This window comes from Hemiscyllium ocellatum, unplaced genomic scaffold (genome assembly GCF_020745735.1).
Source record: "Hemiscyllium ocellatum isolate sHemOce1 unplaced genomic scaffold, sHemOce1.pat.X.cur. scaffold_441_pat_ctg1, whole genome shotgun sequence".
Classification (NCBI taxonomy): Eukaryota; Metazoa; Chordata; class Chondrichthyes; order Orectolobiformes; family Hemiscylliidae; genus Hemiscyllium; species Hemiscyllium ocellatum.
The window spans coordinates 506,679-521,724 of NW_026869058.1; the positions used below are offsets into that span (position 1 = coordinate 506,679).

Genomic DNA, 15,046 nt, shown 5'->3' on the forward strand with positions numbered 1-15,046 from the left:
TTGTTGAGGGAGAGCCCAGTTTTGATCCACTCTAAGCCTGTTTGATGGTCTCGTTTCACATCTTGTAACAGGCCCCATCCATCAGGCACCTGGCCTCCATCCACACGTTGACAGTGTTCCCTGGGCCCCAGATCTCTTGCAGGTCAAATGCAGCCAAGCCAATGTTTTCACTGATGTGGGCCTTCCTGCTGCAAATCATTCCCTATGGCACATCCCAGCTGTATTCATAGTGAGAGAATCAGTGCTGAGGGAGTGGGCCCTGAGGGAGGGTCAGTGCTGAGGGAGCGGGTGCTGTGGGAGGGTCAGTGCTGAGGGAGTGGGCCCTGAGGGAGGGTCAGTGCTGAGGGAGCGGGTGCTGTGGGAGGGTCAGTGCTGAGGGAGTGGGCACTGTGGGAGGGTCAGTGCTGAGGGAGTGGGCGCTGTGGGAGGGTCAGTGCTGAGGGAGCGGGTGCTGTGGGAGGGTCAGTGCTGGGGGAGTGGGTGCTGTGGGAGGGTCAGTGCTGAGGGAGCGGGTGCTGTGGGAGGGTCAGTGCTGAGGGAGCGGGTGCTGTGGGAGGGTCAGTGCTGAGGGAGCGGGTGCTGTGGGAGGGTCAGTGCTGAGGGAGCGGGCGCTGTGGGAGGGTGGGTGCTGAGGGAGTGGGTGCTGTGGGAGGGTCAGTGCTGAGGGAGTGGGTGCTGAGGGAGGGTCAGCGCTGAGGGAGCGGGTGCTGAGTGAGGGTCGGAGTTGATGCTGCCGTTTCCCACAGGAGCTGCACCTCGAGAACAATCACATTGAGGAGGTTCCCGGCGGTGTGTTGAACAAGACCCTGAACCTCACCCTGCTGGTCCTTCGCCACAACCGACTTCAGGAAACCCGGATCCACCCTCGCGCCTGGATCCACCTGCGGTGAGTGTCGGACACTGCCCCTGCCACCATTCAACCCCTCCCCACTCCGCTCCAGCCTCCCTGTTTCCCTGACCTTTCTCCACCCTTTCCTCCCGTCCCCCCCGGGACAGATCCAGCGCCTTTCAACGTTGGATAGCGTCTGTGTCCTGGGGACTGTCCCTGAGAGAGAGTGAGAGAGAATTCCCAGCTCCCCTCCCCATCTCTCTGTCAGGAGGGGCGGGGGCTCCCGAGGGTGGGGCTGGCGCAGAGCACAGTCAGGGACGGAGGGGGTTTAAGGAGAAGGGGAGGGGGAGACAGGCAGAGAGGTACGGAGGGAGTTGGGGAGAGTGAAAGGGATGAGTGATCAGGAGAGGGGATGGACAGTCCCCTCGAGAGGCCTAGGGTCAGCGTCAAATCTGATCTCTGCAGTGAGCGGGTTCAGGGCGATGGAGGAGATGATGGGGATAGGGAGGGGATGTAAAATATCAGCATCACCTCCAACCCTCACAGCACTGACCCTCCCAGAGCACCCGCTCCCTCAGCACCGACCCTCCCACAGCGCCCGCTCCCTCAGCACTGACCCTCCCACAGCCCCCGCTCCCTCAGCACTGACCCTCCCACAGCCCCCGCTCCCTCAGCACTGACCCTCCCACAGCACCCACTCCCTCAGCGCTGACCCTCCCACAGCACCCGCTCCCTCAGCACTGACCCTCCCACAGCACCCACTCCCTCAGCGCTGACTCTCCCACAGCACCCACTCCCTCAGCGCTGACTCTCCCACAGCGTCCGCTCCCTCAGCGCTGACCCTCCCACAGCACCCACTCCCTCAGCGCTGACCCTCCCACAGCACCCACTCCCTCAGCACCGACCCTCCCACAGCACCCACTCCCTCAGCGCTGACCCTCCCACAGCACCCACTCCCTCAGCGCTGACCCTCCCACAGCACCCACTCCCTCAGCACTGACCCTCCCACAGCGCCCGCTCTCTCAGCACTGACCCTCCCACAGCACCCACTCCCACAGCACCGACCCTCCCACAGCACCCACTCCCTCAGCACTGACCCTCCCACAGCACCCACTCCCTCAGCACCGACCCTCCCACAGCACCCACTCCCTCAGCACCGACCCTCCCACAGCACCCACTCCCACAGCACCGACCCTCCCACAGCACCCACTCCCTCAGCACCGACCCTCCCACAGCAGCCACTCCCTCAGCACCGACCCTCCCACAGCACCCACTCCCTCAGCACTGACCCTCCCACAGCAGCCACTCCCTCAGCACCGACCCTCCCACAGCACCCACTCCCTCAGCACTGACCCTCCCACAGCACCCACTCCCTCAGCACTGACCCTCCCACAGGGCCCACTCCCTCAGCACTGACCCTCCCACAGCACCCGCTCCCTCAGCACTGACCCTCTCACAGCACCCACTCCCTCAGCACCGACCCTCCCACAGCACCCACTCCCTCAGCACTGACCCTCCCACAGCACCCACTCCCTCAGCACTGACCCTCCCACAGGGCCCACTCCCTCAGCACTGACCCTCCCACAGCACCCACTCTCTGTGGGGGTTAGCAGCTGTCGGAGAGGGTTGGGGCTGTAGGTAGCGTTGGACCCCCTGACACAGAGAGCCCTGTCCCCCTAGGCTCAGAGCTGGGAGCTGTCTGGCAAGTGGCCAAGTCTGCGGTCTCTGACGAGCCCGGGCCTGCGTCCGGAGAGACGTCCCGTTCCATTTGAGCATCTGGAACCGTCTCTGGAATGCTGCTGCCATTCCTGACGGCTCCGTCTTATCGCTTTCAGCTGCTCCCTTCCCCATTCCCCGCCCCCACCTCCCCCCACTTCCATCCCCCGATAAGAGAGACTGGGGCCCTCCCATCCACTCGGAAAGACGAGGCCTGCAAATGATCAGGGGGGTCAACCGAGAGGGGGTGCCCCACTCCCCCTCCCCCTCCTCCAGCCCACCTCTAACGCCCTCCCCTCCCACACCAAACCCACCACCCACCCGACTATTGTTGGAGGAGACCAGACCAGAACGAGGGGAAGTGCCTCAGTGTCCCAGTTCGGAAAACAGGGGAGGGGGGAGGGAAGGACTCGCTCCCGCGGGGAGAGAGAGAGAGGGAGAATGAGAGGAGACTCACTCCCGTTGGGGGGAGAGGGGGAGAACAGGGGAGATTCACTCCCACGGGGAGAGAGAGAGGGGGAGAACGAGGGGAGACTCACCCCCACGGGAAGAGAGAGAGGGTGAGAACGAGGGGAGACTCACTCCCACGGGGAGAGAGAGAGGGGGAGAACGAGGGGAGACTCACTCCCGTTGGGGAGAGAGGGGGAGAACGAGGGGAGACTCACTCCCACGGGGAGAGAGAGAGGGGGAGAACGAGGGGAGACTCACTCCCACGGGGAGAGAGAGGGGGAGAACGAGGGGAGACTTACTCCCACAGGGAGAGAGAGGGGGAGAACGAGGGGAGACTCATCGCCGCGGGGAGTGAGAGGGGGAGAGCGAGGGGGGGACTCACCCCTGCGGGGAGAGAGCGGGGGAAAATGTGAGGAAACTCACTCCCGTTGGGGAGAGAAGGGGAGAATGAGGGGAGACTCACTCCCATGGGGAGAGAGAGGGGGGAAAATGGGGGGGGTGTGTGTGGGGTGGGGGTGTGGGGGTGTGTGGGGTGGGGGGGTGTGTGTGTGTGGGGTGTGTGGGTGTGTGGTGTGTGTGTGTGTGGGTGTGTGTGTGAGTGTGTGTGTGTGGCCTGTATATTTGCCCCAGGCCTGAATCGCCTCACTCTGGGACTATAAACCTTCCCGAAGCCCCCAGAGTGGCTGGGGGAGGGTTATTTGTACAGAAACAATGTGATCACATTGGAGAAATATTTATTCCCTCACTGCCGATGCCAAAGTACACAGGGCTACGGGCCGAGAGCTGGGAAATTGGGATTCGGACGCCAAGACAGAGTGTAGGCCGCGCACTCCCTCCCAATCTGCTCTCCCCGTTCGATACCACCCTGGCCAACCCAGTCTGTAACCTCCGACCCGACATTCCTGAATGTTCCCCGCCTTCCCATCATCCCCTCCGTCCTCGGGAACCCGCCAGCCCCGCTGTCCCGAAAGCTCTTTCCAGGGATTCTCCGTGCTCCGACCTTGGGAAGGATGGCTTTCAAAGTCTCGCCACGCATGGTGATGGACTCGCCCCCCCCACCTCACCGACGAGCCTCCCCCTGAACTGTTCCCTCCACGTTCCCATCCGGGAACATTCCAGCGCAGTACAGGCCCTTCGGCCCCTCCACGCTGTGCTGACCCATCTGAAGCCCCTCTCTCCTACCCTATTCCATTCTCCTCCCTATGCCTATCCAATGCCCATTTAAATGCCCCTAAAGTTGGTGAGTCTACTCCTGTTACAGACAGTGTGTTCCACGCCCCCTCCTACTCTCTGAGTAAAGAAACTCCCTCTGCCATCTGTCCTGTATCTATCACCCCCCCTCAGTTTAAAGCTGTGTCCCCTCGTGCTAGCCATCACCATCCGAGGGAAAAGCCTCTCCCTGCCCACCCTATCTAACCCTCGGATTATCTGATATGTCTCAATTAAGTCACTTCTCAACCTCCATCTCCCTAAAGGAAACAGCCTGAAGTCCCTCAGCCTTTCCTCATAAGACCTTCCCTCCGTACCAGGCAACATCCCGGGAAATCTCCTCTGAACCCTTTCCAAAGCTTCCACATCCTCCCTATAATGCGGTGACCAGAACTGTACACAATACTCCCAAGTGCGGCCGCACCAGAGTTTTGTACAGCTGCAGCACGACCCCGTGGCTCCGAAACTCAATCCCTCTCCCGATAAACGCTAACACACCATACGCCTTCTTAACACCTCTCATCCTGGGGCGGCAACTTTCAGGGATCTATGTACATGGACACCGAGATCTCTCTGCTCATCTACGCTGTCAAGAATCTTACCATTAGCCCAGGACTCTGCATTCCTGTTACTCCTTCCAAAGTGAATCACCTCACACTTTTCCACATTAAACTCCATCTGCCACCTCCCAGCCCAGCTCTGCAGCTTATCGATGTCCCTCTGTAACCCACAACATCATTCCGCACTATCCACAACTCCACCGACCTTAGTGTCACCCGCAAATTTACTAACCCATCCTTCCACACCCTCATCCAGGTCATTTATAAAAATGACCAACAGCAGTGGCCCCAGAACAGACCCCTCTGGGAACTGAGCTCCAGGATGGACATTTCCCATCAACCCCCACCCTCTGTCTTCTTTCAGCGAGCCAATTTCTGATCCCAACCGCTAAATCACCCTCAATCCCATACCTCCGTGTTTGGTGCAGTAGCCTACCGTGGGGAACCTTATCAAACACCTGACTGAAACCCATATACACCACATCCACCGCTTTCCCCTCATCCACTTGTTATTCCAGGCATATTCCCATCAGGAGTCGGTGACAGGAAAGAAAGATTCCTTTTCGCAATTCCATGTCCTCTCGGCCGACCCACCTCCACTTCGACCTTCCCCACCCTCCACAGAGCTCAAAAACAGCTCACGTCTCCTCAAAGGCTGCACCGACATTCCCCTCAAACTCTCCACTATTGATTTCTGGTCTGAGAGGGGCTGAGTGGCCTCCTGTCCCTGTGTAACAGGCTGGAGGAGGAGGGGCTGAATGGCCTGGTGTTGCTGTAGCTGGGTGAGTGTAGGGGGAGCTGAGTGAGGAGCTGGATGAGTTGTTGCTAAGTCCTTGGTGAAGATCCACAGCATGGGACTTGCTGTACTGCACAACTGAACCACAGCCATCATTCCATCTCAGGAACACCGTCTCTCTCAGCCCTCAGCGCTGACCCTCCCACAGCACCCACTCCCACAGCGCTGACCCTCCCACAGCACCCGCTCCCTCAGCACCAACCCTCCCACAGCACCCGCTCCCTCAGCACTGACCCTCCCACAGCACCCGCTCCCTCAGCACTGACCCTCCCACAGCACCCGATCCCTCAGCACCAACCCTCCCACAGCACCCGCTCCCTCAGCACTGACCCTCCCACAGCACCCGCTCCCTCAGCACCGACCCTCCCACAGCACCCGCTCCCTCAGCACTGACCCTCCCACAGCACCCACTCCCTCAGCACTGACCCTCCCACAGCACCCGCTCCCTCAGCACTGACCCTCCCACAGCACCCACTCCCTCAGCACTGACCCTCCCACAGCACCCGCTCCCTCAGCACTGACCCTCCCACAGCACCCACTCCCTCAGCACTGACCCTCCCTCAGCACTGACCCTCCCACAGCACCCACTCCCACAGCGCTGACCCTCCCACAGCACCCACTCCCTCAGCACTGACCCTCCCACAGCACCCGCTCCCTCAGCGCTGACCCTCCCACAGCACCCGCTCCCTCAGCACTGACCCTCCCACAGCACCCGCTCCCTCAGCACTGACCCTCCCACGGCATCCACTCCCTCAGCACTGACCCTCCCATAGCACCCACTCCCTCAGCGCTGACTCTCCCACAGCACCCGCTCCCTCAGCGCTGACCCTCCCACAGCACCCGCTCCCTCAGCACTGACCCTCCCACAGCACCCACTCCCTCAGCACTGACCCTCCCACAGCACCCGCTCCCTCAGCACTGACCCTCCCACAGCGCCCGCTCCCTCAGCACTGACCCTCCCACAGCGCCCGCTCCCTCAGCACTGACCCTCCCACAGCGCCCACTCCCTCAGCACTGTGTGTGTGTTTGTGAGAGTGTGTGTGTGTTTGTGAGAGTGTGTGTGTGTTTGTGAGAGTGTGTGTGTGTGTGTATGTGTGTGTGAGAGAGAGTGTGTCTGTGTGTGTGAGTGAGCGTGTGTGTGTCTGTGTGTGAGTGAGCGTGTGTGAGTGCGTGAGAGTGTGTGTGTGTGTGGATGAGTGAGTGTGTGAGTGTGAGTGAATGTGTGTGTGAGAGTGTGTGTGTGTGAGTGAGCTTGTGTCAGTGAGTGTGTGAGTCTGAGTGTGTGTCTGTGTGTGTGTGAGCGTGAGTGTGTGTCTGAGAATGCGTGTGTGAGTGTGAGAGTGAGCGTGTGTGTGTGTGTGTGTGCCGGGGGCGGGTGGGTAATCAGAAACAAACCTTGTCCCTGGGAGTGGGGGGACAGTGTAGAGGGAGCTTTACTCAGTATCTAACCCCCTGTCCCTGGGAGTGGGGGGGACAGTGTAGAGGGAGCTTTCCTCTGTATCTAACCCCCTGTCCCTGGGAGTGGGGGACAGTGTAGAGGGAGCTTTACTCTGTATCTAACCCCCTGTCCCTGGGAGTGGGGGGACAGTGTAGGGGGAGCTTTACTTTGTATCTAACCCCCTGTCCCTGGGAATAGGGGGGACAGTGTAGAGGGAGCTTTACTCTGTATCTAACCCCCTGTCCCTGGGAATGGGGGACAGTGTAGAGGGAGCTTTACTCTGTATCTAACCTCCTGTCCCTGGGAGTGGGGGACAGTGTAGAGGGAGGTTTACTCTGTATCTAACCCCCTGTCCCTGGGAGTGGGGGGACAGTGTAGAGGGAGCTTTCCTCAGTCTGTCACCGTGTGCTGGCTCTCCCACAGGAAGCTGGAGATGTTGGATCTCTCCCACAACCGGCTGGTGCACGTCCCGTCTTTCCTGCCCACGGGAACGCGGCAGCTCCTGCTCCACCACAACCAGATCGAGAGGATTCCCGGCTACGTGTTCGCCCACCTGGACCCCGGCCTGGAATTCCTGCACCTCTCCTACAACCGGCTGCAGCACACCGGGATCCACGGAGTCTCCTTCCTGGGCCTGGGCGATTCCCTGCAGGAGCTGCTGCTGGATCACAACCAGCTGGGGGCTATCCCAGCCGGACTGCTGCAGCTCCACGCCCTGCAGGTCCTGCAGCTCAGTCACAACCACATCTCGTACGTATCCCCCTCCCCGTTCCCCTCCCTCCTCACAGCAACCGGGAACGGGAGAAAGACCCAGAGACGGGGATAGAGGGGGAACGGGATAAAGTCCCAGAGACGGGGATAGAGGGGGAACGGGATCAAGACCCAGAGACGGGGATAGAGGGGGGAACGGGATAAATACCCTGAGACGGGGATAGAGGGGGAACGGGATAAAGAGCCAGAGACGGGGATAGAGGGGGAACGGGATAAAGAGCCAGAGACGGGGATAGAGGGGGAACGGGAAAAAGACCCAGAAGGTGAGATGGGTACTGACTGACTGACCCACCCACAGCACCCACTCCCTCAGCACTGACCTACCCACAGCACCCACTCCCTCAGCATTGACCGTCCCACAGCGCCCGCTCCCTCAGCATCCGTTCCCTCAGCGCTGACCCTCCCACAGCACCCGCTCCCTCAGCACTGACCCTCCCACAGCACCCACTCCCTCAGCACTGACCCTCCCACAGCACCCGCTCCCTCAACACTGACCCTCCCACAGCATCCACTCCCTCAGCACTGACCCTCCCACAGCGCTCACTCCCTCAGCACTGACCCTCCCTCAGCACTGACCCTCCCACAGCACTGGCTCCCTCAGCACTGACCCTCCCACAGCACCCAGTCCCTCAGCACTGACCCTCCCACAGTACCCACTCCCTCAGCAGTGACCCTCCCACAGCGCTCACTCCCTCAGCACTGACCCTCCCTCAGCACTGACCCTCCCACAGCACCGGCTCCCTCAGCACTGACCCTCCCAAAGCACCCGTTCCCTCAGCACTGACCCTCCCAAATCACCCGCTCCCTCAGCACTGACCCTCCCACAGCGCCCACTCCCTCAGCACTGACCCTCCCACAGCACCGGCTCCCTCAGCACTGACCCTCCCACAGCACCCACTCCCTCAGCACTGACCCTCCCACAGCACCCGCTCCCTCAGCACCCACTCCCTCAGCGCTAACCCACCCACAGCGCCCACTCCCTCAGCACTGACCCTCCCACAGCACCCGCTCCCTCAGCACTGACCCTCCCACAGCACCCGCTCCCTCAGTGCTGACCCTCCCATAGCACCCGTTCCCTCAGCACTGACCCTCCCACAGCGCCCGCTCCCTCAGCACTGACCCTCCCACAGCACCCACTCCCTCAGCACTGACCCTCCCACAGCGCCCACTCCCTCAGCACTGACCCTCCCACAGCGCCCACTCCCTCAGCACTGACCCTCCCACAGCCCCCACTCCCTCAGCACTGACCCTCCCACAGCACGCAAACCCTCAGCACTGACCCTCCTAGAGCACCCACTCCCTCAGCACTGACCCTCCCACAGAGCCCCCTCCTTCAACACTGACCCTCCCACAGAGCCCCCTCCCTCAACACTGGCCCTCCCACAGCACCCACTCCCTCAGCACTGACCCTCCCACAGCACCCACTCCCTCAGCACTGACCCTCCCACAGCACCCGCTCCCTCAGCACTGACCCTCCCACAGCACCCGCTCCCTCAGCACTGACCCTCCCACAGCACCCGCTCCCTCAGCACTGACCCTCCCACAGCACCCGCTCCCTCAGCACTGACCCTCCCACAGCACCCACTCCCTCAGCACTGACCCTCCCAAAGCACCCGCTCCCTCAGCATTGACCCTCCCACAGCGCCCACTCCCTCTGCACTGACCCTCCCACAGCACCGGCTCCCTCAGCACTGAACCTCCCACAGCACCCGTTCCCTCAGCACTGACCCTCCCAAAGCACCCGCTCCTTCAGCACTGACCCTCTCACAGCGCCCACTCCCTCAGCACTGACCCTCCCACAGCACCCGCTCCCTCAGCATCCACTCCCTCAGCGCTGACCCTCCCACAGCGCCCACTCCCTCAGCACTGACCCTCCCACAGCACCGGCTCCCTCAGCATTTACCCTCCCACAGCACCCAGTCCCTCAGCACTGACCCTCCCACAGCACCCACTCCCTCAGCACCGACCCTCCCACAGCACCGACCCTCCCACAGCATCCGCTCCCTCAGCACTGACCCTCCCACAGCACCCGTTCGCTCAGCACTGACCCTCCCACAGCACCCACTCCCTCAGCACTGACCCTCCTAGAGCACCCACTCCCTCAGCACTGACCCTCCCACAGCACCCGCTCCCTCAGCACTGACTCTCCCACAGCACCCGCTCCCTCAGCACTGACCCTCCCACAGCACCCACTCCCTCAGCACTGACCCTCCCACAGCACCCACTCCCTCAGCACTGACCCTCCCACAGCACCCGCTCCCTCAGCACTGACCCTCCCACAGCACTGACCCTCCCTCAGCACTGACCCTCCCACAGCACCCACTCCCTCAGCACTGACCCTCCCACAGCGCCCGCTTCCTCGCTCCTGACTGTCTGACCTTCAGACCTCCTGGTGATCGATGCCAGCGTGGGAATGGATAAGGGTTCCAGCGTCGGTGAATTTCCTGACTGTGCTAACTATCTGCTCTGTTCTGTTTGTCCTGCTCCCCATCTCTCCATCCCTCCCTCCTCCTCCCTCCTCCTCCCCCTGTAGGTATGTTCCATTAGACTCAGTGTGTGACACGCGGATTAGTGAGGATTCCAGCCTGGTGTCTGTCCACTTGGAGAACAACGTGATAGACCCTCGCCTCATCCCTCCAACAGCCTTCTCCTGCATCTCCTCTTATCAGAGTGTTATCCTGCGCCCACAGAGATATGAGGAATGACCCCCTTGCTGGACTCACAGCTTATCGCAACTATGGTTCCCCTCCCTCCCGACCGCCAAACCCTCACTCTGACCCCTCACCCTGAACGCTAATCCTTCACCCTGACCCCTCACCCTGAACGTCAATCCCTTCACCCTGAGCACCAATACATCACCCTGACCCTTCACCCTCAATGTCGATTTGTCACCCTGACCCCTCACCCTGAACGTCAATCCCTCACTCTGACTCCTCACCCTGAACGCCAATCCCTCACTCTGACCCCTCACCCTGAACGCCAATCCTTCACCCTGACCCCTCACCCTGAACGTCAATCCCTTCACCCTGAACACCAATACGTCACCCTGACCCTTCACCCTGAATGTCGATTTGTCACCCTGACCCCTCACCCTGAACGCCAATCCCTCACTCTGACCCCTCACCCTGAACGCCAATCCCTCACCCTGACCCCTCACCCTGAACGCCAATTTGTCACCCTGACCCCTCACCCTGAACGCCTATCCCTCACCCTGACCCCTCACCCTGAACGCCAATTCGTCACTCTGACCCCTCACCCTGAACGTCAATCTGTCACACTAACACCTCACCCTGAACGCCAAGCCCCTCACTCTGACCCCTCACCCTGAATGCCAATCCCTCACCCTGACCCCCTCACCCTGAACGCCAATCTGTCACACTAACACCTCACCCTGAATGCCAATCCCTCACCTTGACCCCTCACCCTGAACGCCTGTCACCCTGACCCCTCACCCTGAACGCCCATCCATCACCTTGACCCCTCACCCTGAACGCCAACCCCTCACTCTCACCGTTCACCCTGAACACTCACCCATCACCCTGAACCCCATCTACGCACGATACTGGACCCCTGGCCCTCACACCCAGTTCTGACCTTACAGTGACTCCTTGACCCTTGACCCCTTTTTCCTGACTGGGCCTCAGGTCACCCCTGACGGTCCAGCCCCACCTGACACCAAATCCCTTCCCCCCCCCCCCCTCCACCTCCCCGTGTTGTCCCTGTCCCTGGGAGTGGGGGACAGTGTAGAGGGAGCTTTACTCTGTATCTAACCCCCTGTCCCTGGGAGTGGGGGACAGTGTAGAGGGAGCTTTACTCTGTATGAAACCCCCCTGTCCCTGGGAGTGGGGGGACAGTGTAGAGGGAGCTTTACTCTGTATCTAACCCCCTGTCCCTTGGAGTGTTGGGACAGTGTAGAGGGAGCTTTACTCTATATCTAACCCTCTGTCCCTGGGAGTGGGGGACAGTGTAGAGGGAGCTTTACTCTGTATCTAACCCCCTGTCCCTGGGAGTGTTGGGACAGTGTAGAGGGAGCTTTACTCTATATCTAACCCTCTGTCCCTGGGAGTGGGGGACAGTGTAGAGGGAGCTTTACTCTGTATCTAACCCCCTGTCCCTGTGAGTGGCGGGATGGTGTAGAGGGAGCTTTCCTCTGTATCTAACCCCCTGTCCCTGGGATTGTGTGATAGGGGACAGTGTAGAGGGAGCTTTACTCTGTATCGAACCCCCTGTCCCTGGGAGTGGGAGACAGTGTAGAGGGAGCTTTACTCTGTATCTCATCCCCTGTCCCTGGGAATGGGGACAGTGTAGAGAGAGCTTTACTCTGTATGTAACCCCCTGTCCCTGGGAGTGGGGAAGAGTGTAGAGGGAGCTTTGCTCAGTATCTAACCCCCTGTCCCTGGGAGTGGGGAAGAGTGTAGAGGGAGCTTTGCTCAGTATCTAACCCCCTGTCCCTGGGAGTGGGGGGACAGTGTAGAGGGAGCTTTACTCTGTATCTAACCCCCTGTCCCTGGGAGTGGGGGAGAGTGTAGAGGGAGCTTTGCTCAGTATCTAACCCCCTGTCCCTGGGAGTGGGGGGACAGTGTAGAGGGAGCTTCACTCTATATATAACCCCCTGTCCCTGGGCGTGTGTGATGGGAGACAGTGTAGAGGGAGCTTTCCTCTGTATCTAACCCCCTGTCCCTGGGCGTGTGTGATGGGAGACAGTGTAGAGGGAGCTTTCCTCTGTATCTAACCCCCTGTCCCTGGGCGTGTGTGATGGGAGACAGTGTAGAGGGAGCTTTCCTCTGTATCTAACCCCCTGTCCCTGGGCGTGTGTGATCTGTGAAATAAAGTGACCGGTTTATGTGTGAAAGCTGGCGCTCTCTCGCTGCTCAATGACTGAACGCAGCGTCGTGTGTGCGGAACTCTCCGGAAGTCCGGGCGGCCATTCCCTGCAGAGAGAGGGATGGCCCCCTTCATCCGACCGGGATCTGGTCCGAGGCTGTGCTGGTGCCTACGCGTTTGGCTTCAGGTGAGAGCGTGTTGGGGGAGAGCGACGGGGCTGTTGTTCGACTTTGGGAGTCCGCACAGGGAGTGCCTCACACCCTTCCTCGCTCCCCCCCGCCCCCGAATTTGGACTGCATTCGCCTAGCGCCTCTCAGACATTTCCCCGACCACCACCACCGCCCCCAAGGCAGAAGGCATTCACGGACAGGGCTGGGATGGAGGAGGGGTGGGGATGAGGGCACACTCAGGAGGAGGGGGAGTGTGTCAGCATTTAGAGAGGAAAGCTCCCTCTACACTCCCAGGGACAGGGGGTTAGATACAGAGTAAAGCTTCCTCTACACTGTCCCCCTACTCCCAGGGGCAGGGGGTTAGATACAGAGTAAAACTCCCTCTACACTGTCCCCCCACTCCCAGGGACAGAGGGATAGATACAGAGTAAAGCTTTCTCTACACTGTCCCCCACTCCCAGGGACAGGGGGTTAGATACAGAGTAAAGGTCTCTCTACACTGTCCCCCACTCCCAGGGACAGGGGGTTAGATACAGAGTAAAGCTCCCTCTATACTGTCCCCCCACTCCCAGGGACAGAGGGATAGATACAGAGTAAAGCTCCCTCTACACTGTCCCCCCACTCCCAGGGACAGGGGTTAGATACAGAGTAAAGCTCCCTCTACACTGTCCCCCCACTCCCAGGGACAGGGGGTTAGATACAGAGTAAAGCTCCCTCTACACTGTCCCCCCACTCCCAGGGACAGGGGGTTAGATACAGAGTAAAGCTCCCTCTACACTGTCCCCCACTCCCAGGCCACACCCTGATCTCCCGACTCCTGGACTCAGTGCTCTGACCGATAAAGGAGAGCATACCAAACGCCGCCTTCACTATCCTATCCACCTGCGACCTGAGAAGATTTTTTAAACAATAAAACATTTGGAGATTGGATGGTGCACGGTTCAAGAGCCAGCTGCTGCAGAGCTGTGTTTGACCACGTTTATTTGAAATACTTCGACTGGGACAGAAAGATAAAAGGGAAAATGATTGAGTTTCCACTCAGGGTCGGTGCTGAGGGAGCGGGTGCTGTGGGAGGGTCAGCGCTGAGGGAGCGGGTGCTGTGGGAGGGTCAGCGCTGAGGGAGCGGGTGCTGTGGGAGGGTCAGCGCTGAGGGAGCGGGCGCTGTGGGAGGGTCAGTGCTGTGGGAGGGTCAGTGCTGAGGGAGTGGGTGCTGTGGGAGGGTCAGTGCTGAGGGAGCGGGCGCTGTGGGAGGTCAGTGCTGAGGGAGGGTCAGTGCTGAGGGAGTGGGGGTGTAGGAGGGTCAGTGCTGAGGGAGTGAGTGCTGTGGGAGGGTCAGTGCTGAGGGAGTGAGTGCTGTGGGAGGGTCAGTGCTGAGGGAGCGGGCGCTGTGGGAGGGTCATTGCTGAGGGAGTGGTTGCTGTGGGAGGGTCAGTGCTGAGGGAGCGGGCGCTGTGGGAGGGTCAGTGCTGAGGGAGCGGGCGCTGTGGGAGGGTCATTGCTGAGGGAGCGGGCGCTGTGGGAGGATCAATGCTGAGGGAGCGGGTGCTGTGGGAGGGTCAGCGCTGAGGGAGCGGGTGCTGTGGGAGGGTCAGTGCTGAGGGAGCGGGTGCTGTGGGAGGGTCAGTGCTGAGGGAGGGTCAGTGCTGAGGGAGTGGGGGTGTAGGAGGGTCAGTGCTGAGGGAGCGGGCGCTGTGGGAGAGTCAGTGTTGAGGGAGCGGGCGCTGTGGGAGGGTCATTGCTGAGGGAGCGGTTGCTGTGGGAGGGTCAGTGCTGAGGGAGCGGGTGCTGTGGGAGGGTCAGTGCTGAGGGAGCGGGTGCTGTGGGAGGGTCAGCGCTGAGGAAGTGGCTGCTGTGGGAGGGTCAGTGCTGAGGGAGTGGGCGCTGTGGGAGGGTCAGCGCTGAGGGAGTGAGTGCTGTGGGAGGGTCAGTGCTGAGGGAGCGGGCGCTGTGGGAGGGTCAGTGCTGAGGGAGTGGGTGCTGTGGGAGCGTCAGTGCTGAGGGAGTGGGCGCTGTGGGAGGGTCAGCGCTGAGGGAGTGAGTGCTGTGGGAGGGTCAGCGCTGAGGAAGTGGCTGCTGTGGGAGGGTCAGCGCTGAGGGAGTGGGCGCTGTGGGAGGGTCAGCGCTGAGGGAGTGAGTGCTGTGGGAGGGTCAGTGCTGAGGGAGCGGGCGCTGTGGGAGGGTCAGTGCTGATGGAGTGGGTGCTGTGGGAGGGTCAGCGCTGAGGAAGTGGCTGCTGTGGGAGGGTCAGCGCTGAGGGAGTGAGTGCTGTGGGAGGGTCAGTGC

At 61.0% G+C, this 15,046-nt stretch overlaps 1 protein-coding gene across 2 annotated transcripts in view; it reads left to right on the plus strand.

Moving 5' to 3' along the window:
• LOC132813702 (extracellular matrix protein 2-like) overlaps window positions 1–12,621 on the plus strand; it is an 89,215-nt gene extending 76,594 nt beyond the window's left edge. The window contains exons 7-9 of one of the 2 annotated variants that reach the window (XM_060823234.1): window positions 747–886; window positions 7,422–7,748; window positions 10,303–12,621. In XM_060823234.1, coding sequence (XP_060679217.1) covers window positions 747–886; window positions 7,422–7,748; window positions 10,303–10,474 — 639 coding nt within the window. In that variant the 3' untranslated portion in view covers window positions 10,475–12,621. The remainder of the gene's footprint in view (window positions 1–746; window positions 887–7,421; window positions 7,749–10,302) is intronic. The other variant, XM_060823235.1, reaches the window with a different exon arrangement.
• The last annotated feature ends 2,425 nt before the right edge of the window (window positions 12,622–15,046 follow it).